The sequence below is a fragment of the Fulmarus glacialis genome, unplaced genomic scaffold (assembly GCF_000690835.1).
Source record: "Fulmarus glacialis isolate BGI_N327 unplaced genomic scaffold, ASM69083v1 scaffold14336, whole genome shotgun sequence".
Taxonomy (NCBI): domain Eukaryota; kingdom Metazoa; phylum Chordata; class Aves; order Procellariiformes; family Procellariidae; genus Fulmarus; species Fulmarus glacialis.
In genome coordinates this window covers 74,221-100,848 of record NW_009220151.1, presented here as the reverse complement: position 1 = coordinate 100,848, position 26,628 = coordinate 74,221, and the positions used below count along the sequence as shown (strand labels likewise).

Below are 26,628 nucleotides of genomic sequence, written 5' to 3'. Positions count from 1 at the left end.
AAAAGAAGAGAAGTTCTCAGCCAAATGACACTAAATCTTTATCCTTTTGCTCTGGCAATGCAGGGAACTTGTGTCGGTGTACAGGGTACAGACCCATTCTGGAAGGATACAGGACATTTGCTAAAGTAAGTGGCTTCAGATAATGTTTAAAAAAATCTGTCTTTCTCTTTGTTACTAAAATTCACCATAAGCTGAAATGGGGAGGAAGGAAATACACGTGGTACAAGAACCCAGCTCCAACTCTTGACCCTTTTGTATGTGCTTCATGCATTAATAATGCAGGAAGACCAACTCCTTTACTCACTCCAGTTGCTGGAAGTGGAGCACTTTAATAAGATCCACCTGATGGTCCCTTTTTGGATCACAGGTAATCAGATTCTGTAATTCTTTTCTGTAAGTCTCTGAAAAACTCAGCATCTCTGCATAATACAGATTGCAGATGATCCCTGATATGGAAAAAGTGTAAAGGTATGGTGCCCGAATAGGGACGTACTGTGGGGGAATCTGGTGAAAAAGTTGCTTTCTTGAAAGATCAGCTGCAGAGCTGAAATAGCTCTGGAAAGAAGTTGAAGTCACTGCAGTATAGCTCTTGCCCAGAACTCATCTGCTGGTTTGGGTGAGGTACGAAGCTCTGCCATAGTTTTCTCTAGTCCCTTTGTTCCTGAAAGACTGGTGGAGGCTGTGAAGAAAAGTAGATCATTAGGTACTTCAGTGATTACTCGCCACTTATGGGGCTACACTGGTATTAAACATCAAAAGTAAAGAATTTAGAATGCTGCCCATTAATTTCATTTTATTATCCAGAATTACGATCAACAAAAGAGAATACAAGCAGGAGTGAGATCCATTACAAATGGTTGATAAACCCAGTCAATATAGTCTACTTGGATTCCAACAGGCTTTCAACAGTGTCTCTCCAAAGGCTTTTAAAGACAATAAACAGCCATGGGGTAAGAGGGAAGATCTCTGTATGGATGAAAGATTGGTTAAAAGGCAGGAAATGGCAGGTAGGAGAAAACGGTGTATTTTTGCAATGGAGGGAGGTCACTGGTGGAGTTCTGCTGGCACCTGTGGTGGGAGCAAGGCTGTTCAAGATATCCCTAAATGAGGTGGAAAAGAGAGTGAGCAGTGATGTGAGAAAATAAGTTAACTGATATCAAGTTAGTCTGGGTAGCGAAAACAGGAACAGACTTTTAGGATTTTCAGAAGGTCTTTATGAACCTGAGAGACTGGAGAATTGAATGGGATACAAAATTCAGGGCAAATAAATTCAAAGCAATTTACAGAGTGAAAGGCAGTCCCCATTTCTCGTATAAAATGATAGGCTGTGAGCAGACACAAGATCATCTTCCTGTTACCATCCAAGAGGATGATCTTGGAGGTGTGGTAGACAGTTCCGTGGAAGCATCAGCTCAATGCTCACTGGCAGTCAAAACAACACTTCAAAGGGTAGAGAACAAAACAGAAAACACTGCCATGCCACTTTCTGCATCATGGCTCTTCCTACACTTGAGTACTCTGTGCAGTTCTGGTCCTCTCATCTCTAACAGGGTATAGCAAAACAGGAAAAGATTCAGAGAAGTGGAATAAGGATCACATCTGTGGTAATCTGGCTTCTATACAAGGAAGCACTGAGTAGGCTGGGACACTTCAGCCTGGAAAAAAGATGTCAGGGAGGGGAAGGGGCTCTACGTAGCCCATATAGTGGTTTGTGTTAACCTCTGATAGAGATCTACAAAATTGTGACTGGCAGGTGGAATGTGGATAGGCATCTGCTGTTCGTTGCCTCTTCCAATACAAGAGCAAGGTGTCAGGAAAATGAAACTAGTAGGAGTCAGGTTGACAACAAACAAAGGCAGATGGTCTGCCAAGTACCAGGTAGCTGACCTGCAGAACTCGCCAAAGAGTGTTGTGGGCACGAAAAACTTACACAGGCTCCAGCGGAGATTGAGCAGGTACTTGGACAGAGAGCTACTGAGGGTTACTAAACAGACAGAAACCACACTGGGCTAAGGTAGTCCCCTGAGCTGAATGCAGTTGGATGCTGGTGGAGTACTAAGTATTATATTGTATATACTTGTCCCTTTTACTCTTCTCTGGGTATCTCCTCACAGCTCCAGCTGGACCAGAGATACTGGCTGAATGGTCAGAGTAGTTCTAAACCAGAACAAGAGGTCTATCAGTAGGCTGGACATGACCTAGCCATCACACTGCAGGATGCTGCCTTCCATTGGCAAGGGAAACACCTACTTGCTTGGCACCTTCCATCTCCCATTTCTGCTTTGGATATAATAAATGTGGGATCAATTTCTCTCAAAACGGAATGAAGTCTACTAATTTCCTTGGAATCTGCACATTTTTCTCAGAGCAGTTTTTGTCCCCACAGGACTTGAATTGCTGTGGCAGAGTAGCGAATGGCACTGGATGCTGTCGTAGTGAGAGGGAAAATAGCATGGTAAGCTGAATTTTAAAAGCCATAACCTCAATTTGCAATATGGTATTAGAGTTTTGATGTATTAGTCACCTCTCTGGCTCTACTGTGGTGCAGATATTCAGAGCTGTCTGAGCTGGTTTGAATGTCTGTCTTTTGGAAGACACTGCGACTGCATATGTCCTGGTTAGCATGACTAGCCATCATGGCACAGGTTTTACAATAGTGAGCTAGATCCGTTCCTTCTGAATCTGTGAGGTGCAACACTTCTGTGAAATAGCATGGTGACAACTGTAAGCAATGTGTTACCAGCTTCTGGTGTATTGAAGCAATCCATCTTTCTGTGAAAACAGATATAAAAACCAGTTAATTACCCAGTATGATCTTTCCCAAACTTTGCAGTCCAATGATGAATGAAGTAATTTAATCACCATTCCAATAAATTGTACAATTGGAACCATTTGGAATATCTGGAGGAAAAAAGTTAATTGCATTTTATGTACCGGTTGAGGTACAAACAATGGAGGGATGAAAACAAGGAATTAGGGCATGAGGTAGTGTTAGTATAAAATGAATTTAGGAAAGAGAGAATATAATGAAATTCTTTGCCAGGAAATTCCAGTGAATTCCTGTGGATTCTTTGTTAGGAAGCATCCAGTGTTGCGTGGAATACTCCAGCAGTTAAGACCCCTTGGAGTTCTTTTGTCCAAGTAGTTTATTAATGAAAAATGTTACTGAAAATTTCTGCGATCCAGGGGTTGATAAAAGGGAAGGAATATATCTTGTAAAAGTTAGAGTGTTCTGACTTTGTGTAGAATAGCTGAAGTGTGCTTGTTTCTTCTTCAGAATGGGGGCTGCTGTGGAGGAAAAGCCAATGGTCCAGGCTGCTGCATGAACGGAAAAGAAGACAATGTGGTAAGGTGCCTCTCAACTATTAGTTTTTTCTCTGTTTCTGATGTTTTGAAGCCTTAGCTCTGGCTTGTTCTGTGCCAAAACCCAATGCTTTTAATTTAGTTGTATTTATGCAAAGCAGCTTAGACTAATTTATATTTTATGCTGGTCTTGACTTAGAAAAGGTAGCTTTGATGTAATTTAACATGCCAATGAAAGTGATGTCACTTTTGATTGGCAAAAACCTGTTAGTGTGTTCAGGGTTCAGGTTCAGGTTTCTGACCAGACATGCATTGTGATCCGAAAAATATGACTAAAGAAGCTGAAATGCTGGATCAGGTGGCATCTTTTTGCTGTTTGCCATTCTTTGCTCCATGAAATACTAATTGACTGGAAAGAGGAATGAGTTAGGGTTGTATGTGGATAGCTTTCTCCTCTGACACCCAGCCATTTGCATTTTCTCTGTCATAGGCAATGATGTCCTCCAGCCTGTTCAATTCTTCTGAGTTCCAGCCATTGGACCCTACACAGGAGCCAATCTTCCCACCAGAGTTAATGGTAAGTTCATTCAAAAAGAAATAGTATGTGGTTCATTGGTTTCATTGTTCTGCATGGGGTTTGAGTGTCTGCAGTGTCTCTGCCCTGAGGACATGGCAGTGCAAAAAATGGCTGCTGATAAAAGAAGATGCATGGGCATGAACGCTTCCCTGTTTTATAAAAGGGAAGGCTTTTAAGCCAGCGTGGCTTAAAAGATATGCAGGCCAAGTGCCTGCCCCAGCTGGCTGGCTTTCCTCTCCGTTTCTCACCATACATGCCTGCTCTGGTTCCCTTCCTTTCCAGTCATTGCCTATCCAGGGGTGGAACAGTTGCTGACATCTAGATTTAAATTTACTAGGTCAGATGTGAACTTCTACATTAAATACAGCCGTATCTGAGCTAATTGCCCTGTGCTCCCTTTATAGTGTAGGAAGAGAAGTAGGAGCTATGGGATTTAGCTGAATATATGTTTCAATCAGATGACTTCCCGAAAGCTCCAATTTCTCCCCACTCAGTGTAGCAGGAGTAGAAGTTGGCTGGCTCACACTGACATCAAAAGTTAGGTAAGATTAGTTTCTTTCCATGTTTCATTCCTGTCTTTTTTGGGGTAGTTTTCCCCTAAGCAAATGTGTCCCAGACAGGAATCTAGTCCAGCACATGGCATGTTTACAGCTTCCTTCTCGTTTAACAAACAACTGAAATTCAATCATTACTTCTGCTGCTGCACCCAGCCTAAATGTGTCATGAGCTACAGCATGAGTAGGTTCTCACAGATCGTAGCATAATATATATTTAGCTTGAGATAGGTCCCCTCTGTTTCTTCTCTAAGACATTCTCCTGCCTAAGGGTTGATCTGACGTTGCTGGGAGGCAGCCACGTTAGTCTGTTTTTTTCAGTCACTGAATGAAGGAATTAAGGAATTAAAAAAGGAACCAGAATCTGGCCTTACAGCTGATAACTCAACTTCAGCAGTGCTAAAGACTGACATTTTTGCAGTGAGATGAGAATGGAAAACCCTCACTTCTAAGATGGCTGAAGCCAGAGGCATCTGCCAGAACTTTGGTCACATGGAGCTTGCTGGCAGAGATCTTGCTAGGGAGATGTGGCAGCAGGATGCACCTGGCAATATCAGGAAGGGAAAACTTTTGTCAGCATGAAAAAGACTCTCGTCACTGCTAGCAGAAGGATGGGGAATGGCTAACTGCCAACAACAGTGTGGATATCACAGCCACCTGTCAGTAATTTGACTGAGATGGAGCCTGGCCTGGCATAGGCATAGGCAGCATGTGAGCAGGGATTCTTGGCTTGATGTAGGGTCTGAGCTCTATCTGAATTCATTTTTACAGACTCGGAGTAACGAACAGCAGAAACAGCTGTGTTTCAAAGGCGAGCGTGTGATGTGGATCCAGCCTACAACTCTCAAGGAATTGGTGGCTCTCAAATCCCAGTACCCCAATGCCAAGCTCGTTGTGGGGAACACGGAAGTGGGTAGGAGGAAGAGCTGATGCTCATTATGAGCAGCTGGAAAACTTTCCATGGAGTATTTTGTGAGAACAGTGCAAATGTAAACCTCCTTCATGCCATTGCTATTAAATGGCTGTTTAATCTTCAGGTTGTATGTAGGAACAAATTTTCTTCTCAGGTAGATTAATCTCACAGTGAATGTTTTTCCTTGTTCTTTGCTGTGTCGGGCGAAAAAAAGACCTCTGAGCTTTTGTGCTAGTTTTGTGGAATTTTGAGAAGAGGGGAGTGGCACAGCATAAAATGTCCTCATAATCAAATGAATTCGGTTGTGAAACCTGCATTTTGGAAGATTTTTCAGTGAGTAAACTCTCAAGACTTGAAATCTTACTGTTTTTCCTCTCAAAATATATACTTTTGTGAACATAAGTGCTGAGGAGGACAGTTCAGACGTATTTAGTAATTCTGTTACCCTGAGCGATTGGTTCAGGAGACAATCCCCAAACTTTGTATGGTTCGTTGTATTCATTGTTCTTTCCTGAAGGATTATGTACAATAGCCAGGTTGCACAAATACTAAACAGTGTATTTAAGGTTATTGTAAGCCTAGAAAAGAGTCTCTAAAACTTCCCGTGAGAATTCTGGTATTAGTGGAAAACAGCTTTTAGTTTGGTATCGCTGTGACCTTATATAATCTGCGTAACAGATGGTCAATGAACTGACTGTTTAATAGGCCTGCTCCCATTTCATTGGGAAATAGTTAACTGAGGCTCTCTGTCACCTCTGTGTAACTGAAGGAGTCTTACTTTTCCTTAAGGTATTGAGATGAGGTTAAAGAACATGTTGTATCCAGTGATAATAGCACCAGCATGGATCTCTGAAATGAACGCTGTTCAGCACACTGAAACAGGTGAGCAAAAAAGAGACAGAATGCCTGTGAAGTGAGTGGGGACTCCACGGAATAATAAAGAGGATATGAAGGAAAATCCCCAAATTAAAAACTGCTTTCTATATGCATTAGTGCCTCTCCCATGCAGGGAACCTAGTGAGTGATACGTAAAAATAATTTGAGAATCAAAGAGGGCTTTCACTAGACGGTGTATTAGACATATCTGTTTGATGCATGGTGTTTTATGTATATTAACTGGGTTAATAATGGGTTTCAGTGGGCAATCTTTTTGTTTAGAAAGATTTTAAAATTAGTAACTGGGGGAAAGATGCTAGATTTGACAGTCTAAGTGACTAAGCGAAGTATTGCATTTATCTTCGTGGTGGAAACAGGTCAACTTTACAAATAGTTAGAAGTAATTAGGACAATGTAGCACATGTGGCTCAATGCCTGGTAGCATGTTTAACGTGTGGAAACTGGAGAGGAGTTGGAATTCACTTCCCAAAGACAAACTAATACCTATAGGAAGGCAATATCGTTCGTAATACACTCAGGCAAAAGGGCGGTGTGTTACTGTCGTGTGAGAGGCAGTACCACCATAAGCTGTGATTTAAAGGTGAATTTTGTTCTGAGGATGTGATGTTTACATTCAGTGCATGCAAAATAGTCTAGTATGACTGAATGTCTTCTCTAAACCCTGCTGTCTAATTAAACTCAGTGGCATCTAAGCTTTGTAGACACAATTATAACCACCCTTCTGTACCTTGACGTTTGGGAGAACAACAATTCTTTTATTTGTTTGTATACAGGGGTCACCTTTGGCGCTGCCTGTACCCTGAGCTCAGTAGAGGAGGTGCTGAGAAAAGCAGTGGCAGATCTTCCTCCTTACAAAACAGAGGTCTTCCAGGCTGTCCTTGAACAGCTGCGGTGGTTTGCAGGGCCACAGATCAGGAATGTTGCTGTAAGTGACTCAGGAGCATCAGGGACTTCACTTGAAAGCTCAGTCTGAGGAGCTGGCCTGCCTCATGCAATATTGGTGTGCCTTGTGCTTCTCACGCGAGAACATTTGCAAACCTAGGCAAAGAAGCTAGTACACATAAACCAACCCCAGGAACCGATAGCAACATGTGTCTCAGCTGGTGTCTGTGCTACACTGATATCACAGATTTAGCAAGCAAGGGAAACATGGCAGTTGTCCAGGTCTTCCATTGCTGTTATCAGGATAAGTGGGGCAAACTGTAGTGAGATTTGACTAATTTAACAAAACTGTATTTAAAATGCTGGACAAACTTCAGAGAAGCAGGTGTGTAGATTTTTGCCAGCACAACTGTGGTAGTCATAGTGTTAATGCATCAGATCTGGCAAATTTTTAGAGGAAGTGGGTTCGGTGTGTTCAAACTGGGTATACTAAAATAAAAAAAAAATCAAGCAAGCAGATGAACCAACCTACCAAACACAAAATTTTGTTCCACAAGATACTGTGCCATTTGTACAAACACATTTGTATTGCAGACAAAAAACTTGAGTTCCTGAATGTTACTGAAAAGATGCTCTATACTTTCATGGATCTTCCCTTGCAGCTACAGTGATTGAATTTTGGCATTGTTGGGCATATGTGGTTTGAGCATAAGGTAGTTTTGATGCATTACCCAAAGACTGTTCCTAAAACTGTTTCAGGCAAACGTTAGTATTAACTGGGACAGCAACTGATTTCATGGGTTTTACATTTTCCCACTTCATTAAAGGCCTAAAATTGCTGAGTGAGCAAAAAGAACTTATCAAAACGAACTCAAGCAGAGCTAACCTCTAGTGCACTGTGTATGGAGTAATGCAGGATTACAAGATGCTATGGCTGTATTTTCAGGTTTTTAAGTATTTATCCGATGAGTATATTATCACTCTAGGCTCTTGGTGGGAACATAATGACAGCAAGCCCAATTTCTGACTTAAATCCTGTGTTAATGGCAAGTGGAAGCAAACTGACTCTGGTATCAAATGGTAAGTTACTTACATTTCCTTGTGGCACTGAGGGGAGTGGGATAGTCAACAGTCCTCTGTCATGGATTGTTAGGTCAGGTCAGAACTTGAAAGTGGAAGTTAACATTACGTAAAATAGGCTTAGTATGAGTCTTCAGGGGTTTTGCTCTTTTTAAGGCTGAAGTCCTAAGGCTAGGCCTAAGGTTGCCTTCCTAAAGAATTTTGAACTTCTGTACCGGAATGAATCTCTGGTACTGTGTATGTACTTACAGACACGTCTTTGTGAAGAGCTGGTTGAAGATGTCTATTCATGAAAAGCAATAGGCATGAAGTTGTTTCTGTCACTATCATACTTTGATCCTTGTGGATTTTTCAGATAAAGATTGAAACTTGTTTTGTTTTGTTTTTCTATGAAGAAAACCAAGTGTCTCAATTTGTATTTGCTCTTAGGAAGAATTTTTTTGAAATAGGATCCTTGAAGTAAGCAGACTGTCTGATCAGTAACTTTCTCTTGTACTGGTTTGTGTGCAGGCTAAGGAAAGGGGAAAGAGGGAATTACATTGGGATGTTGGAAACTGCTTCACCTGGAGGCTCAGCTTTAATTAGATAAAGAAGGAGGGAGGTCTCTTTGATCAGTTCCTGTGCAAATAAAACTTCGTATGTAGGCAGAAGCTGTCATAGATTCCATAAAGACCAAAGTAAATCTGAGAAAATCCTTCCTGATTTGGTGAAAGAGGGTGGAAAACTGAAAACTGATACCATATCAAGAGCGATTTGTGTAGATTGAAGGCTCTTTCACACATACTATTGCCATTCTTCATCTAAGTTATTCATTCATCCGCCATTGATCTCTCCTTGCTCTACAGAGGGTAAAAGGACTATCACGATGGATGAGAAGTTTTTCACCGGATACAGAAAGACAATAGTTAAGCCTGAAGAAATACTCCTCTCTGTTGAAATACCCTACAGCAAGAAGGTAAGCTTGTGGGATAAGACTTCAATGTCCGTGGAGCTAAAATGCTGTTATTTGAGTGTTATTTTCAATGTTAGGCACTTTTTTCCCTTGGAGACTGACCTCCAAATGCTTATGTAGTCCCAAGTGGACCAGGAAGCAAGTAAATTACTTGGTGAAAATCTAACAACATACTCTTTTTTGACAAGCAAGGGGAGCTGGGCTCTATGATAAAGTACAGTAAGCCCAAGAAGTTTTCTAGTGCAAGAAATATAAATTTCACTTTATTGTCTGGAGCTTTTTGAGTGCATTCAGTAATGATGAAAGTGGTGTTGGCAAAGTGGTGTTCCCAGAGGTCTAAGTTCTGTTTGCAAAATAGTACAGCAAAGATGCTAGCAGTTCCTAAAGTAAAGTGAAGGTAATGTTCCCGAGGTTCGTGCTTCATTTCTGTGAACTGAAATGGGAAAAGAAAGGGGAAAAGGGGATAAGAGGGAAGTTCAGTTTCTGCATCCTTGCCTTGCAAGACTGAAACCACAAGGACTGATTATTAGGGCATTTTGGCAACGTGGACTTGCAACTTCAAATGAACCTGCAAAATTTCCTTCGAATAGAACAATGAACACTTCTCTTCTGTAGCAGCATGAACCATAACTGATTCAGAGTGTCTAAGAGGTAAAACTCTCTTTTTTTCCCTTTAGGGCTGAGAACATCAGCTGTGAAGGTATTTACCTTTTTAGGGCTTGAGGCTACAAGTTATAAGATGCAAGGATTCAGTTGTGACACATTTTCGTTATAAATGGGAAACACTGATTTACTTGAAATGCCATCATATTATGGGATAGAACCAATAAATCCTTTGTCTATCCTCTCTAATTTTTGTATCTAACTATTAAGGGAATATAGCTATTTTATTTATGGTGGTTTTCCATCTATTTCTGAGGGATTCTTCTTTGATCTTGTGATAATTGCAGGAAACATCGCTTTTTGCCAAAATGAGAAACACGCTTGATGTAGTCAATGGAAAACACCATATTCCTCCATCCATACGACAGTCATATGGCAATTTCACAAAACAAACAAATGTTTACCAGCAGGGCAATGGCTTCATGGCTTCATCCCTAGGTTATATGCAGCTCATTGATCTGAAAAACTAAAACAACTTTTGAACTCTACTTCAAGGTTTCTTGCCTGATCTTTGCTCACAAACATGAATTCAGGGAGACCAAAGTTCTTCAGCGGATGTCTGAAGGTGCTGGCATGTGGCAGGCAAAGTCTTCTGGAACTGTGATTTCCTCACAACTGGAAGCAGGGCTGTGTCAGCACACAGCTAGATCGAATTTTTTGGTTTATGTTTGTTTAAAACTGATGTTACCTCTTGCATTGATGTGACTTGTCACACCAAGGGAAAGACTGGCCAAACAACAGAAAGAATTAGACTAAAGTAGTTTAGCAGTTTACATGATTCAGTGTTACTGTAGGGGGACTGAGCTCAAAGTAGGCTTTATCACAGAGAGACTGTTAGGGGAGAGGAGGTAACACCTTTTTCTCCTGCTAGTTTGTGTGTCAGTATTTAAGATATTCAGGGAATAAAGATTTTTGAGTCTATACTTGTAAGGGGATTGCAGCTGAGCAAAGACAGTATTTAGAAAAGGAAACAACTCACTGGGTTAAAGATAAAATATAAACGGATTCCAGAAAAGAAAACTGCTTAGCTTTTTGTATATTATAAGGCATTCCTAGAACCGGACATTTCCTTTATTTAACAACCCTCTTTCTCTTCTGGACTGTAAAAACATTCCTTTTGTTCCAGATAATGTTCACAAGTGTTATGCACCACTTGCGTTATTACGCAAGTGACCATCAGTTTTTCATGTGCTTTCCCTTGAATATATCTCTCTATCACATTTGTCACTGTTACTTAATTTTTATGATAATAATATTCTGTATCACATAGACATTTACTGGTTTTCGAATAGAAAAAGACTGACAACACAGTGCCTATGTATTTCTATCTTTGGAAAACAATCTTAACCTACTGTTTGCTCGGTATTGCCATCATAGGCTCATAGTATCACAATTTTTGCCCTGCTGAAGAGACAGAAAGCAGTCATGAAGTCTTACTTCATCCTTTAAATTAGTATCCTCCAACATTCATCCATTATTGATCTCTATATTCCATGGTGGTGGGCTGAAAAAATTGACATGGAAACAATGTTTTTGCAATTGTCAATATTGCCTATGAACCTTTTAGAGTCTCTGGATTTCTTAATGTGCTCCTACCTGGTGTTGCAGCTTGTCCAGAAGGGGAGAGGGGAGACTAATCTAGGTCCCTAATATGCAGCCCTTAAGAGTAAGGGTTGCTTGGTTTTCCTGTGAGAATAACTAACACCAGGAAATTTTCACTGTGATAGTTTGGAGGGGACATGCTCTGCTGTTTACCAAGACGTAGGGCAGACATGGGCAGCTGATGTGATGGTTACCTTACCTACACTTCTAATGAGGAAAAATAGTGAGTGCCTTTTCTCCCACAGGACTCTGTACCAAAAAAACTAAGGTGTCTTGTGAGGAATGAAGGCAAATATTGCCCTCTTGTTGCAGTCACGTTATTGGAAATCTTCTCTGAAGTGTGCACTAAGAGAAGAGGCTGCTTTTCCTCCTCTTTGGAAGCTAATTGGTTTAACAAGAAGAGTGGCAGAATGTCCGCGTTGGGAGGATGCTATTGATGCTCCTCTGCTATTATCTGCTGGCTGCCCACTAATTACTTGAATTCAGGAAATGAAACACACCCTTCAGTTATATCTCCAGTAGCAAGTTCTCGATGCACAAAGGGGGCCTCTTGTGAAACTGTTCTCATTGCCAACAATAGAGGAATTGTTCTTTATGATAATGAAAGAATTGCTGTCCACTTCTGATTAGAAATAATTAATGGAACAGACTGCTGTGCTCTGCAGAGTCACTTGGCTAAGCTATTAGAGAAGAAACTTGGCAGAAAACTCTCCAGAAGGGCTGTTCAAAGACATCGGATCTGATTCCTCTCTTAATCTGCAGGATGCCTGAACACCAATTTGTCATAACCTGCAAGACAGGCAAGGGGAAAAACTGACTGTACTGTGACTCCAGGGTGACACCATCACTCAGTGTATGCTGGTAGAGTGTTAATCTCATATGTACTGCCACTCTTCATAGGAGAGCTGCTGAGTTTTGTGAGTTGTAATTGCTGGTGCATTTAAAAGAATTTCCTCGCTCTCTGGAAACCAGCAGAGGATTCAGGATAAATGAGATGAGAACTGTATTTGCAGTAACAGATTGAAATTGTCTTGAAATATATTAGTCTGGTCTATTTTAGAACTGTGAGACATTTGTGATTATTGATTTCAGTTTTTGCAGAGTTCAAAGACTTCCGAAGGGAAAGGGTTTAGGAGATGAGTTTTACTGATTAGGCTTTCAGCTTAGCAGCCTGGGAGAAATAAAAAGTTGCTGAGGAACTGTAAGCTTGTTTATGTACAAATAGTCTGTCCTGGTTCTTCCTCTCAAGATTCCAAAAAAATGTGACAGCTACAAGCAGATCTCTGTCAAAGCTCGTTTCCCACACAGTCCTAGGTTGGCTAATAACCACTGATCTAATACATTAGAATCATGTGAAAATATAGAACGCTGCCTGAACAAACATGTCCTGCTTGGCCCTGCAAGATGAATCAACCAGATACAGTTCCCTGGAGTAGCTCATCCATGTAGAGATAGGTTAACAGCTTGTCCATATTTATACTCCAAAGCATGCCAAGGTAGAGAATAAAGAAATATTTTTCTGTCTTCTAGGGTGAATACTTCTCAGCTTTCAAGCAGGCTTCCCGTCGGGAGGATGACATTGCTATTGTGACCTGTGGGATGAGAGTCCTGTTCCAAGATGGCACTAGCCGAGTGGAGGAGATAAAACTAAGCTACGGAGGAATGGCTCCTACAACAGTCCTGGCGCTAAAAACTTGCCAGGAGCTCACTGGCAGGTAGGAATTTTTCTGTGATAGAAAGGCTGTCTAATGGAACGGTGCTGATTTTTACAGGAGCAGTTCAAATACCCCAAATCCTCTCTGATAGTACACAGAAGGAGAAAGGGGAGGAAGTGTAGCTACACTTCTGCAGCAGTCTGCGTTTTGTGTGATGCCTTGCTTCCTCCAGTCTCCTTACCCTCAAAGATCCATGTCAGTCCTTATTCAGAGAGCCATATCCTTGCTAAATTCACTGATGTGTTGAAGTAGGCAGAAGCTAGATGTGGGCATGACCTACAAAACTGATTTTCTTTCAAACTGGACTGAGAAATCTGTGCTCTTATCATTTAATAGCTTTGCCACATCTTTAGAAAAGATGACATGAGCCCAAGAGGGGAGCAAAGCTGACACATATACTATAAACAGAGATAGAACAGGTGGCTGTTGCTTGAGAGCTTGTGAGGCTGCCATGTCAGAAGAGTTAGTCTGCCCTGGTGATATTTAGGGCTGAGCAAGGGCTCTGTGTCACCTTTGTTCCCTTGCAGAGACTGGAATGAGAAGCTGCTGCAGGATGCCTGTCGCTTACTGGCGGGTGAGATGGATCTGTCTCCTTCTGCGCCTGGTGGGATGGTGGATTTCCGACGCACGCTCACGCTCAGCTTCTTCTTCAAGTTCTACCTGACAGTCCTTCAGAAACTGAGCAAGAACCACAACGGCACTGTGAGTGCTGCTAGGGAAGATTTGGGGAAGGAGGACCTGTATGTGCTGTCTTGGTGGGGAAGGCATGGGGAGGGTTCAGATTCAAGCAAAGTTGTACCTGATAACAAAGTCCATGTTGCAATAGCTGCCAGAGCTACTCTTACTCCTTACCTGCATGACAGTGACTAGTGTGTCTTCCCACTTGCTTCCTTGTGGCATCCCCACCTTGCTGTGGAAGGATGCTGATCTGTGGGTTCACAGGAGGATTCCTGGACTTCTCCCCTTTGTTGCATTACAACTGCTCTCGTGGGTCTGTGGCTGTTCTTTGCACAGAGCCTGAGCCCTGTTTGCCTTTCACCCAGTAAAACATGAATTATCTTCACTGGAGGGTGGAAAATGGAGAATATCCTGGGCTACTGGGGAACATGAAAAAGGGACTGGCAGGGAAGATGATTGTTCTTTAATATGTCTCTGGCAGAACAATCTGTGTGAGCCCGTCCCCTTGAACTACATCAGTGCTACAGAGCTGTTTCACAAAGATCCCATTGCAAATGCCCAGCTCTTCCAAGTAAGTAGCAGTACCTGCATGACGTAGACCCGGGCTTTTCTGTAGCTGAAACTGTGCCTCTTACCTTGTTGTATCCCTGAGTATGGGCAATAATGCCATTCCTGAGGCTTGTATTTGGGTCTCAGTCCCTTCCTTGCTTTAGGATACAATGTTTTTTCCTGTCATTGCCCAAGACTGTTGCTGACATGTACAGTTTCTTAAAAATCGCTGTGGGTAGCACTTTCCTCCTGCACCCAGTTCCATATCCAAACTGAAATTACTGTTCTGCTTTCCCCAGTTACAGCCTGCCTTTTTTTGCATCTCTCAGGCTTCAGATTCAGGATATATCTTCTTCATTATTTCTCCATTAATGACCTGTTCTCTTCAGCTTTGAGAGTAGAAGCTAGCTTGAGAACTTGAACCTTTTATGCAAGCTGTCACATGAAACCCTTCTCTTCCATAGCAGTTTCAAAAACCGAATCCCTTTCACTTCATTCTCTACAGCCCCCTCTGTGTAGCCACTCCATCTTGTTTACCTTCCTTTCCCTCAGGACTGAGCCCCCATCCCATTCCCCATCTCACTAGAATGTCTCAATGTCTTTTGCTCTCCCATCAATGCTTCTGTCCCCTGCAATATGAGCAGTAGTAGTCAGTCACGTGTTTTACTCCAGGAAGTGCCCAGGGGGCAGGCAGTTGAAGATATGGTGGGCCGGCCTTTGATGCATGTTTCAGCAGCCAAACAAGCATGTGGAGAAGCTGTTTACTGCGATGACATCCCTCACTATGAGAATGAGCTGTATCTAACGCTGGTGACCAGCACCAAAGCCCACGCTAAGATCCTGTAAGTGTTGCTTCTGAGTTTCAGTTGTTGGAAGCATCCAATGCTTGGTGGCTTAGAAAACATTGACCTGTCAAGTTGCGTGTGAGGGAAAGGTTTTTGTGTTAGTGGAAACTCCAGTTCATTGCACATTGTTACATGGAGGCGAGCTGTATGTGTTACAGCTGCCTGGCAAGTCTGCGTCAGTGGGAATATGACGGAATTAACACCAAACTCGGAGCTTTGCTGAAGCACAAAGTCCGCAGCCTTAGGCAACCCTCTTGCATGTCCCTCTCTTATACTCAAGCATGCAGGATTAAAAAGGAGCAGGGTGGAAGAGCACCACAATGTCTGAGGAGATGTCATTTTAATCACTAACCAGAGCATGCAGTTTGAACATGCTCTTTCTTATCTGCCTGAAAATTTAAGTTGTAACATGCAGTTCCGCCACAGCACTCCTGCTGGTGAGTCAGCTGTGTGTGTACTGTCTTCTGGTTTTGCCTTGCACTGACTATGATCAAGCCCCCTCCATAACAGTCGTATGTGAGTTAGCTTTAGCTATTACATGTAGACCTGTTTGTGCTTGGCTGTAGCAAGCTGGATAGGTCAGTATTTGGACGTGCAGCTGTCTCTGAAAACATCTTGTCCATGCAGGGCATGACTGATGCATAATTTATAACAGTAGTGACTAAACAACTCTAAAAGGCCTATCCTGGCAGGTAATGCCATCTACATTCTTATATGAGTTCTAATGCTGTTATATTGCGGGACTGACTGCCCCCCACAATCCCTAAGTGTGCTTATAGTGTGGTGGCTCTGCAGGCTCTCATCTGCCCTCAACTGCTTTGATGTGGGACACTCTGCGTTACATTGCCTTGTGTTGTCCACAATAGCCTTGTGATGTGCTGTTTGTTCTTTAGGCAATACTTCCTGCCTATTTAGGCTTCCTGTCCAGAGGTTTCCCACAGTGGTCTAACATGGGATGGGCAGCATGGTGGTCATGGATGCACAGATGTGGTAGTCGACTCCCAGGTTATGAAAGAAATTACTTTGTCACCATAGTTAAATGTTAGGTATTTCAACGTGATCATTGATGAGTGCTGCAAACGCGTAAGCATTGTTACTACTACCAGTGCAGATGGGGCAATAGAGAAAGCATCAGATCTATGCCTGTGACCACAATATGCAGCATTTTCTAGAGACTGCTGTACACATTCTCTTGCATTTGCGTTATGCACTCACATTTCAAGCTGTGAGCCTGTATTGTTTTGTGAAGGAAGTAGTAGAATATTTCATCAGGTTACAGAAGTATCTCAGCCTATGATTTTGTTGGTTAAAATATTGGCCCTGAAAATCTCCACTTCACCCGAGTCCGATTTTGACCACCAAGTGTAAATTAGAAATCATCTGCTTCTGTATTTCTAACTAAGGGAAACTGTCAGGGGATTGTTTCTGAGGCATTGCTGCAGAAGCACGGGAAAGTGAACTTTCCAAAGAAAAATAGCATTGTCTTCAGTTCCTGCTGTCTAACAGTTCACGTGGGAAAGTTCATTCATACATTTAATGTCTTTTTTAAAAAGTCTGTAGCTCACTGGGATGCATAAACAGCTACTTTCAGGCACAGTTTGTATCAGAGTTTCAGGAATCTAAACAAGCATGCTGAAAAAATTGCAGCAATTTACAGAAGACAATAAATCATTCAGTTAGCAGAAACAAAGCCACAGCTTTTCTATTCGCAACAGTTCCCTTGTAAGCAAGCCAATTACATAGCCAATGTACAAAATATTGCAAAAGGAGCATGAAAGTCTTTTATAATACATTTTTTATGAAGTGCTCCATATAAAAATTAAATTATATTGCATTTTTCTACTTACTTTCTGTCCTGCTTGTCACTTAGTTTTAAATCTGTATATCATTCAAACAGACAAGCATTTTGGTTAGATACCTCTTTTGCTGATTACCAAAGAATACCTTTCATGAAGCTTTTTGTCTTTTGGAGCGTCATTTCTTTTGCATCCTTTTAAAAAACCCTGCAGCTTCCTTGTGATGGATACTCAACAACTTCTCCCTGACTCACAGCCACATTTTTCTCTCTAGAGACCATGGTAGATGATATGTGTCTGCGGTAAAATTTCATGTTTATCAATAGACAGGGAGGAATCTTGCCCTCGCAGAAACATGGCAGCTAAGAAGACAGTGGAGGCATACCATCACTAACACCAATCTGTCTTTGGCAAAGGGTGTCAAGGGATCTTTAGAACATGTGGCGATTGGATCAAGTCCAGATATGTCTTAGGGAAAAGATGTATGATACAGTATAGTCCAAAGAAGCAGACAGGTGATCAGAGTCACAGTCAGGATTCAGATTATCATATAGATCCCAAATGACTTTAGTCTAATATGTTGCCCTTTCTGCCTTGGTGTCACATGATATTCATGTGACAAACTCCTCCTCTTTTGCATAGCCAGACTTCAGGGAATCAGGCCTGAAAATGTATTGGTATCTCATAAGCGCTGACAAAAAGAAAAATGAGAAATAATAATGCTGCCCCTCCTCCTTTCTTTCTTTAGTTCTGTAGATGCATCTGAAGCCCAGAGTGTTCCTGGGTTTGTGTGTTTTGTCTCCGCCAAGGATGTTCCTGGCAGTAACATCACTGGTGTCGCTAATGATGAGACTGTCTTTGCTGAGGATGTGGTATGTGATTAAAAACAGCCTTTTTCAATCACACTGCTCAGGAAATAAGATTTCTCATATTGTCCAGTGAAGTCCTCTACCTTGTACAGAGATAAATCCTAACTGCACTGGAATCAATAGAAATCTTGGTGCCAAATTCAATAAGGCCTGAGTCCCTTTATCCTGTGCCCCTCTCCGCTGTGTTATCTGCACTATTCTCCTCTAAGCTGCAGGCCACTGGGACGGACTCGCTCAGTCAGTTACTGTCCAAAGTTGTTTGTGGTCATTTCCCTTGACTGGTTTTAAATAGACCGGTCTGAACAAACAGATGAAAAATTGCACAAAAGGAATAGATGAAGAGAATTATCATGAGCCTCCCAGTTACTGCATATATACACACCAAATGATGGTGGGTCCTAATCTTGCCTGTAGGTCACTTGTGTTGGTCATATCATCGGTGCAGTTCTTGCAGACACACAAGAACATTCCAGAAGAGCGGCTAAAGCTGTGAAGATTAAGTATGAAGAGCTCAAACCTATTGTCACAATTCAGGTAAGATGGCTCAGATCTGCTTCTGCAGTTAGCTTGGGACCCCCTGATGTCTAGTTAACTTCTATTCTCATATGTGGTTATTTAGCCACACGTTTTGTTAGTCTTTGTAGGTGCAGCAGGATATGGATAGAAGGAATAATTTGTATATTTAAATATAAAGAGGGCACATCTTTGATATGGTACTGATTTGGAGTATATTAACTTGTTCTTGTATTATTTAAAGCTAAAACAAATAAACTCTGGTAGATATATTGTGTTCAGCACAAACCTGTTTAAATTAACAAGGTTACTGTCAGTTACATTCTTACCCACAGGTGCTTGCTTTCAATGTTCTCTGGTATGACCCTGCTGGTTTCATTGGTATTCATTCATTCTTCATTCTCTGATTTGTAACACTCAGTAATAGGGTGTGAAAACGTCTCTTCTAGCTCTGTCACCGCACTGCTTCTCTGAGATTTCTGCAGACCACTTGTCTAGTTTCTAAGCTGATGAAATTAATTTTCAGGAGTTCACTCTCCACTGTGAACATTTCCACTGACTGTATGGACACAGCCCTTAAGTGGCTTTTCTCAAAGCTGAAGAAATTAATGTCAACAATTTGTGATAATTTCATGCCTTTTTTTTTTTTTTACTAGAAGGCTTGTAGACAAGATTTCCTTATGTGACAGTAAAAGCAAATGATAATATCTAATACAGCATTCACATCTAGAAATGAGAAAAATGTATGAAGTCTTATTGGGGAGAAATTAGAACCATGGGATTCTAATTAATTTTTTTTAATGGTCAGTATTTCATACCATGTGTTTTGTAATGTGAATTGTATTCATGCAAATACAAAAAGTCTGTGCATTGTCTATTACAGACATTGGTACTGTCATCTGTGGACAGAGGTTTTGGTTTGTTTGTATGATTTGTGGGTTTCACAAACAACATGTGAGAACTTTTCCTTTTCTGAGGCTTCTAGTTGTTTATTCAACCAGGGAAGATGAGAGTGGAGCCAAAAATGTACTGATTTTTTGTTATTGTTTGATCATTCTGTGGGTTGGTTTTTTTTTTTTTCGTTATGGAAAACTTCAGTTTTGGCAAAAGTGAAATGCGTTTGTAAAACTTCCCCAAGAAAGATTATTGTGTATTAGCTCAGAAATGAACTATTTCTGCAGAAGTTCTCATGCCGTCTGGGAGATTTAGTTTTCTCCTTCTCTCTCTTTTCTTTTTCTCTTTTTTTTTTTTTCTTTTCCTTTCCCCTCCCCTTCTGGGCCACAGACAATAGTTAACGTAAGTTGTAAGTCATAGCTCTGGTGGCTACAGACCTTGAGGTTCTGGGTCCGTAATGTAAAATAGGTCACAAGAAGCAATCTAAGATTGTCCAATTATGGTGTTTATTGTGAAATTGCTGTGTTGCCAAAAATTATTTTGTACTGCTTTAAGTCAAGTCACTTGGCTATTACCATAGTTAATGTCTGATAAGTTCTTGTCCTTTTTATCTTGGATATTTTTTCTTCAGTCAGAGGAAGCTTTGTTTTCACTCTGCTTCTACAAAAATTTCATTGTGTTTCCTAGGAAGCTATTGAGAAACAATCCTTTCTTAAGACTAAAAAGAGGATTAATAAGGGAGATGTGAAGAAAGGATTTGAAGAATCTGATCACATTTTGGAAGGTGAGAATAAGCATTAATACTTCTTTTAAAATAGGATAGTTTGTGACAAAAGAAGTCAAGCTATCAGCCTCCTTTTTATGCATATGATACTGAGCTCATGAAAGTAAGGCTTGCGGGGCTAAATTAATTTCATATTAAGTTTCAACTAACTTTATATACAAATAGCTTGTGAAAGGTTTAATTTCAGTTTCAAACAGACTTGGATGCTCCAAGCTATGCCCCTGTAAACACTCTCTTCCAATGTAAGGACACATTTTTCTTAAGCAAATATTCTACAAAGTGATTTTTTTTTTTCCTGAAATGTATCCATATAGGAGCTTTTCCCTGTCCAGACATAGTCTGGTCTGAATCTTATAGGCAGCCAATTTCCTTTAACCTGGTATTTTATGAAAATAAATCTGAAAACCTGGTTCACCAACCTTGCTGGCTGTAGGTATCACGAAGAACATGCCACTGCCCTGTAACATTTTCTCAACATTGATTGTTGGTCTGTCTTTGAGGATGGTGTTTTTTTGGTGTGCTTCTTGGTTTCATTTAGTTGGAGGCTGCCAAGCAGGTTGTAGAGACATGGGTAAACATAGCAATTATCAACAACTGTTTAAAACCTCTATGAGTTAGGAGGGGAGAGTGCCAGAGCTGTGAACTGGAATACTCTGTCAGACCCATGTCATGGCTTGGGGTATGTATCACTGATCAATAGCTCCTGAGAGGAAGACTCTCAAACATCAGACCTTTGGAGAACTATGTATTTATCGATAAGTGGGTGTTACATCCCCCTTACACATCTGAAAGGGAAGTTAAATCAGTTACACACAAAGCCTGGTGTGAAGGGATTTTTCTCAAAGATCACAGAGAAGCATCCCCCCCTTACCTTCCTGTGGGGGAAGGAGGGAGTTATTTAACTGAAACACCCGTTTCCAGGTCTGTCATTTGTTGTATTTTGGTATGCATTGCTGAGACTTTCCTCTGCAGTCAGCGATTGGCACTGGCACTTCAAAGGTGTCATAAGCTGTTGTTAACTGTTTCTTATAGTGTACCATACTATACAAAATGAAAACACTGTGCCAGGCAAGGCAGAAATTGTTCTGAGCTAGAAGAATAGGTTATTTAAAAGGCTGCAGTACTGTGTGAATGCCAGGCCAACCCCCTCAAGGAGACAAGAGAAAGGCCCCTGCTACGTACCAGAGTAGGCGTTGTCTCATGCAGATGTGCATTTCCCGCTGATGTACCTAATGAAGGCAGCTATTTTGTTGTTGCTGAATTGAATAAAAGGAGGAGAGGAACAGGATTTTGAGAACTGCTCTGAATATTAATTTTCATGGCAGCTGAATAGACCAGGGCCATGACTGAGAAAGGAGGTTGATTCTGACATTTAATAGTGTGTAGCATGACTGGAAATTGTACCCCCAGCACTGCCAGGTAAGATGTCCTGGGAAGGAGCCACATGCAGTGACAGAGAGTTGATTCCCAGTTAGATCTTCTTAAGGTATTTTGGGTTTATATTTTTGTTCCCGTTTCAAAATCTGTAATACCTTGTATTTGATCTGCTCAGCTAGACTATACTTGATTTATTTTTATCCTTCATCTCAGTGGTGTTGTCAGGGCAGTCTGAAAGGCACCAAACACTGCATCTTAAGGGATGCTGTGTCAATGGCATGGTGTGCAGGCTTATTTTTGAAATGCCAGCCACTTGTGTTTTGGACTGAAGATTTCTAGAAAGTGGAGGGGGGGCGTGTCTGGTGGTTTGGGGTTTTGTTTGTTTGGGGTTTTGTTTGTTTGGGGTTTTGTTTGTTTGGGGTTTTGTTTGTTTGGGGTTTTGTTTGTTTGGGGTTTTGTTTGTTTGGGGTTTTGTTTGTTTGGGGTTTTGTTTGTTTGGGGTTTTGTTTGTTTGGGGTTTTGTGGTTTTGGTTTGGTTTTTTTTTTTTTCCCCCAACCGTCAAACCAGAAGTGTTAGTTTTAGAGCTAGGGATATCCAGTGCTGGGCAGTGCAAAGGGTTGTCATTTAACACATGTCAAAAGGGCAGTAGCTTGCAGGCAGCACATGATGGGAGACGCCTTATAACACCAGGGACACCCTGTCTTTGGGGCATTTCTTTCAATTTTCTAGGAGAGATGTACCTTGGTGGGCAGGAGCATTTCTACCTGGAAACTCACTGTACTCTGGCTGTGCCAAAGGGGGAGGATGGTGAGATGGAACTCTTTGTGTCAACCCAAAACCTAATGAAGACACAGGTACTGTCTCATTGACCTGCTACCTAAAAGGCATTTGTTTCTCAGTTTCAGACTAGATAAACAGTTGATTTATAGTTGGTCCTATCTTGTCTTGAATAAAAAAAACCCACATAGGCTTAGAGCTGGGTATGAGATCTAACGTCCTATCCATCCGTCCTGAATCCATTTCCAGGTGACAGAGATTTTTCTGTTGGCAGCACATCTTTGTCACCAGGGATTACATGCTTAACCCTTTCTGGAGAGCGTGCCAGCTGGTCAGTAGGCATGGCTGTTGAATGACATGTCAGAAAGAGAGGTAGTGTAAACACTGACTATATATACCAAATCTGTCATCTTGTGAGATAGGCTACTGGCACTATGGGGTGTCTTTGGCCTGTTAACTGACTCAACAAGACTGTCCAAAGGTCTCATAATAGAGTGAGGAGAATGGACAGAGTGGTACGGATGTCAAACTCTGTGCTAAATGAGACCTCTGTCTTGGTAACCTCATCTCATATCAGTCTCTTCCTGAATCTGGTGCTGTCTGCTGAAGCACTGTGTGCCTTCCCACCTCAGAGATGAAATACTGGGTTTATTGGTTCCGACTGCATCAAATCCAATTGCAGGACCAATAGGACCTGCAATGTAACAAAGTATTTGCACTGTTGCAATGGTTGCAGAAAGGCAATGTGTTGGTATCTAGTTCTTAACACCAGCTCAGCTCTGTACACGTGCTGCTGTTCTGTTTTTCTTTAGGAGTTTGCTGCTAATGCATTGGGAGTCCCTGCAAATCGGGTTGTGGTTCGAGTGAAAAGAATGGGAGGAGGATTTGGAGGAAAAGAGACTAGGAATACTATTTTGACAACTGCAGTGGCTGTCGCAGCCTTCAAGTAAGTTTAAGTGTGGGGAACAGGGCTTCTTCCCTGCAGACGGTCCCAGCCTGCCTCTTTCTGGAGCACCATTTGCACTGGAGCGCTTTCAAGACTCTTCATGTCTTGTTACTGTACAGCTTATAGCAAGCCTGGGATTTCCCAAAGAAGGTGTCTAATGGGCTCTTAGCTGGTAGGAGGAATCGAATCTGCTCAGAGGGGCTTATGCGGGAATGTCAGCTTTTAATGGAAAGTGGAAAAAGCCACTTACTCTGCTGTTCCTTTGGTGCTCTCTGAAAACTCTTGTATCTCAAATTATCTGCTTCTCCCCTTCACTTCACCCCAAACCCTTCCAAAATGCAGCATTAGCCATGCTTGTTGTTTTGTATAATAGAGGTATGAGAGTCTCTTCCTTGCTCAAAACTCTACTACACCAGCCTTGCACCACTGTTTCTCTGCTCTTCTGCAAACTCTCTCTTTGGATTTTTCCCTAGGAAGGGTGGCAGGCCACTGAACAGAAACCCACGCTTTTCAAACCCCTAAAAGCTCAGGGAATGAACCTAGACTGTAACCATTTGTGAAGCGTAGATTGGAAATGTGCTTCTGGTTTCTGGAGTTTTTATATGGACTTATCTTTAACTGTGCAAGTTTCTGTTGTGAGTGAACATGGCCTCTGAGATGACATTTGTGCACTGGGTATAACACTGCCCTTCCCAATACTGCCCTTGTAGGCAAGGATGCAGCCTGCTGGCAATGCTAGATGGATCTTGCAACACAGCAGCAATTTGATAAAATACCTTTGGAAGAGAACAGCCAAAATGAGGCTTCTGTACTTAAAATTTTTCCTGTTCTGAGCAAACCACCTTCTTGCTTTAATTAATCAGTAATACATGTGCATTTTTTTCTTTCCTTTATCTCTGCCAGCCAAACCATTGTTTTATATCCCAGAGGTTATGAAATAACATCTATGGCATTCCCTAGATATTTTTACAATCTGAAGAGAGGCACTGGGAAGGCAGAATTGTTAGAAAATGAAGAGCAACTCCTCCTCTCCTCCTTGTTTTCCTCCTTGGATAATAAATAAGCAAATAAAAAACAAGGTCAAATTGAAGGCTAGTTAGTATTTTACTTAGCATCATTATATAATTCATGTGGCATTCTCTCTTGCAAAGTCAAGAGAGTGCTTTGAGAAATAATCTGGAAAACAGTGATTGCTCAGTTATTAGCATCTGTCTCTGTAAGAAACTATCCGTCCTTTTAATATAAGAGTCTCTGCAGGAGTTTTCACGAACAGGTCCCAGCTTCTAAGATCTTAATTGTTTTTTTTACTCAATCTTGCCATTTTCTGAAGGGGAAGATATATAAACCAAGCAGTTTATCTCTAACTCCCCATTGCCACTCTGGAAAGACAATGCTCACCAAAAAGAGGAGAGTCTTGCCCTGTAGGAACTGTGTTGTGCATTTCAGGCTTTGCCTGATAAATGTATCCTTTAACAGAACTGGCCGCCCAGTAAGGTGCATGCTGGATCGAGATGAGGACATGCTGATAAGTGGTGGCAGACATCCCTTCCTGGGGAGGTACAAGGTATGCATACATATGAAATGAATGCATGTTTTCTCAGTGTTGTCACCTGAGACATCAGAGAGTAGTAAGATACTGTGAAAACATTGCTGCTCTGGTTATTTCACTGCTGATCTTCCCTGCTGCAAATGGATCAGGTCAGCTGGGTTATAGCATTTTTCCTGTTAAAATCCTGCAGAAGTTCTTTTGGCTCGGATGGTTCCCTTCTTGTGACCTCAGCATAAATACTTCCTTGCAACCAAGACTTTGCCCTTGTTGACAATCACATTGCTCTTAGATGCTTCCCCATTTGTTTACAGTATTGTACTACTGTTTGTTTCGTTAACTTCCTTTCCTCTTCAATCCCCATCCAACTGCTTTTGCTTTTCAAAGCAAAAACCTGTTAAGAAAGGTGTGGCTGTGACAAGCGGCCAGCACTTATTTTAGAAGAGTTCTCTGGAGCAAGATTAAGATGCATACATGGACCCTTTACTGTGAAGCTTCCTCAGTTGCTGCCTGTGCTTGTCCTATGCTGCAGCAGAGGACAGTCAGCCTTTTGCCTGTATGAGGTCCATTCAGTTTTTGGAGGGAAGCACAAAACAGAACATTTTGTAGAAAACCTATCACTGAGGAGACTCTCTTGACAGGTTGGTTTCATGAAGAATGGGAAAGTCAAGAGTCTGGAGGTGTCATACTACTGCAATGGGGGCAACTCTATAGACCTCTCTTACGGTGTAAGTAAAATTTTCTGATGGCTAACTAGGCGGAAGACGTTTCCGTGTGCAACCTTTTGCTCTGACTTCAGAGGGTTGTTGTCTACAGCATTGCTTGCACATCCTGCTCTCTGACATGACTGAAAACAAACCTTGATGGGGTTTTTCTACAACTGCTCTCTGAGCCAACTGACCTGCCTTGGCATGTGCCACATAATTCTTATTGATGCTGTAATAACTTGGATTAGGCAAAAAGGTCAAGAAAGTTTGCTTTGCATTACAGAGGGCTGTGATGGGAAACTTGTTGCACAATGCAAGACGACTGATAGTTCCCCAGCTTGGGAGAAAGCTAGTTCCGTGGAGTAAGAAACATCCAAGTCAATAGGCAGATAAGGGCAGAGTGCCTAAATCAACAAGCTTGTTAAAGACTGGCTAAAGCTAAGTGGGTTCACAAGCACTAAGGACAAGAATGGGCCTGAGTTCTGAGTTTGTCTCTAAGAATTTTTGTGCTGATGGGTAAAAACCTCTCCTTTTCTGTCGTGTGATTGACCAACCCAATAGCCTAGTATCAGTCATGTTTATTCTAGCTCCCTTTCTCTAGTCCACTGAGTTTTTGATAATTTTCTGCAAAAATGAATCCATTTCACTAGGAGAGAACTGCAAGAGCTCTCTACCATATTCATGCTAGCAATGTGGTTGGTGCTGTGCAGAGCCGAATGGCAGGCAAGTGTCTTTGCATAAACTAAGGGCCTGGTTGAGAGTACATCAATGTGAATTGTCTTTTTGACTGTGTCTGAATCAGGGGACTAGAAAGCGCTCCATGTTGAAATAAGGTTGGGATGTGCATAATCTCCTCTCTGTGCTGCTGCTGGAAGGGAAATCTGGGAACGCAAGCCAGAAAGAAGCTCTGGCTCTTTCCCAGTTTGGACAATTAGTGGACAAAGATCTCAAATCTTGCAGTTTAGGTTGTAGCTATTGAAAAGCTTTATTTCATGTAGTTACCCTTACTGCCATAGCCCAGCTGCTTGATGTCAGCAAGACTTCTTTTCCAGTAACAGATTACTTGGTATAATTAAAAGAAGATTCTGGTTCTTCCAGGTGGGTAATGGCATTTAGTAGCAGTTTGGCTCAGCATGAGCCCAAGGCCAACAAAGGGCTTTGAAGCTCAATCTGTCCCAGGGTCATAAGTGTCAACAGAGAAGTGTGCT

The 26,628-nt window shown here is 41.7% G+C and overlaps 1 protein-coding gene across 2 annotated transcripts in view; it reads left to right on the top strand.

The window, feature by feature from the left end:
• XDH (xanthine dehydrogenase) overlaps positions 1-26,628 on the top strand; it is a 51,666-nt gene that overhangs the window by 12,989 nt on the left and 12,049 nt on the right. The window contains exons 6-25 of one of the 2 annotated variants that reach the window (XM_009580666.1): positions 64-132; positions 2,387-2,455; positions 3,278-3,346; positions 3,794-3,880; positions 5,206-5,347; positions 6,137-6,229; positions 7,018-7,169; positions 8,113-8,206; positions 9,052-9,161; positions 12,954-13,138; positions 13,666-13,840; positions 14,298-14,387; positions 15,038-15,207; positions 17,755-17,878; positions 18,290-18,409; positions 19,970-20,066; positions 22,174-22,298; positions 23,034-23,167; positions 24,644-24,731; positions 25,355-25,441. In XM_009580666.1, coding sequence (XP_009578961.1) covers positions 2,453-2,455; positions 3,278-3,346; positions 3,794-3,880; positions 5,206-5,347; positions 6,137-6,229; positions 7,018-7,169; positions 8,113-8,206; positions 9,052-9,161; positions 12,954-13,138; positions 13,666-13,840; positions 14,298-14,387; positions 15,038-15,207; positions 17,755-17,878; positions 18,290-18,409; positions 19,970-20,066; positions 22,174-22,298; positions 23,034-23,167; positions 24,644-24,731; positions 25,355-25,441 — 2,145 coding nt within the window. In that variant the 5' untranslated portion in view covers positions 64-132; positions 2,387-2,452. The remainder of the gene's footprint in view (positions 1-63; positions 133-2,386; positions 2,456-3,277; positions 3,347-3,793; positions 3,881-5,205; positions 5,348-6,136; positions 6,230-7,017; positions 7,170-8,112; positions 8,207-9,051; positions 9,162-12,953; positions 13,139-13,665; positions 13,841-14,297; positions 14,388-15,037; positions 15,208-17,754; positions 17,879-18,289; positions 18,410-19,969; positions 20,067-22,173; positions 22,299-23,033; positions 23,168-24,643; positions 24,732-25,354; positions 25,442-26,628) is intronic. The other variant, XM_009580667.1, reaches the window with a different exon arrangement.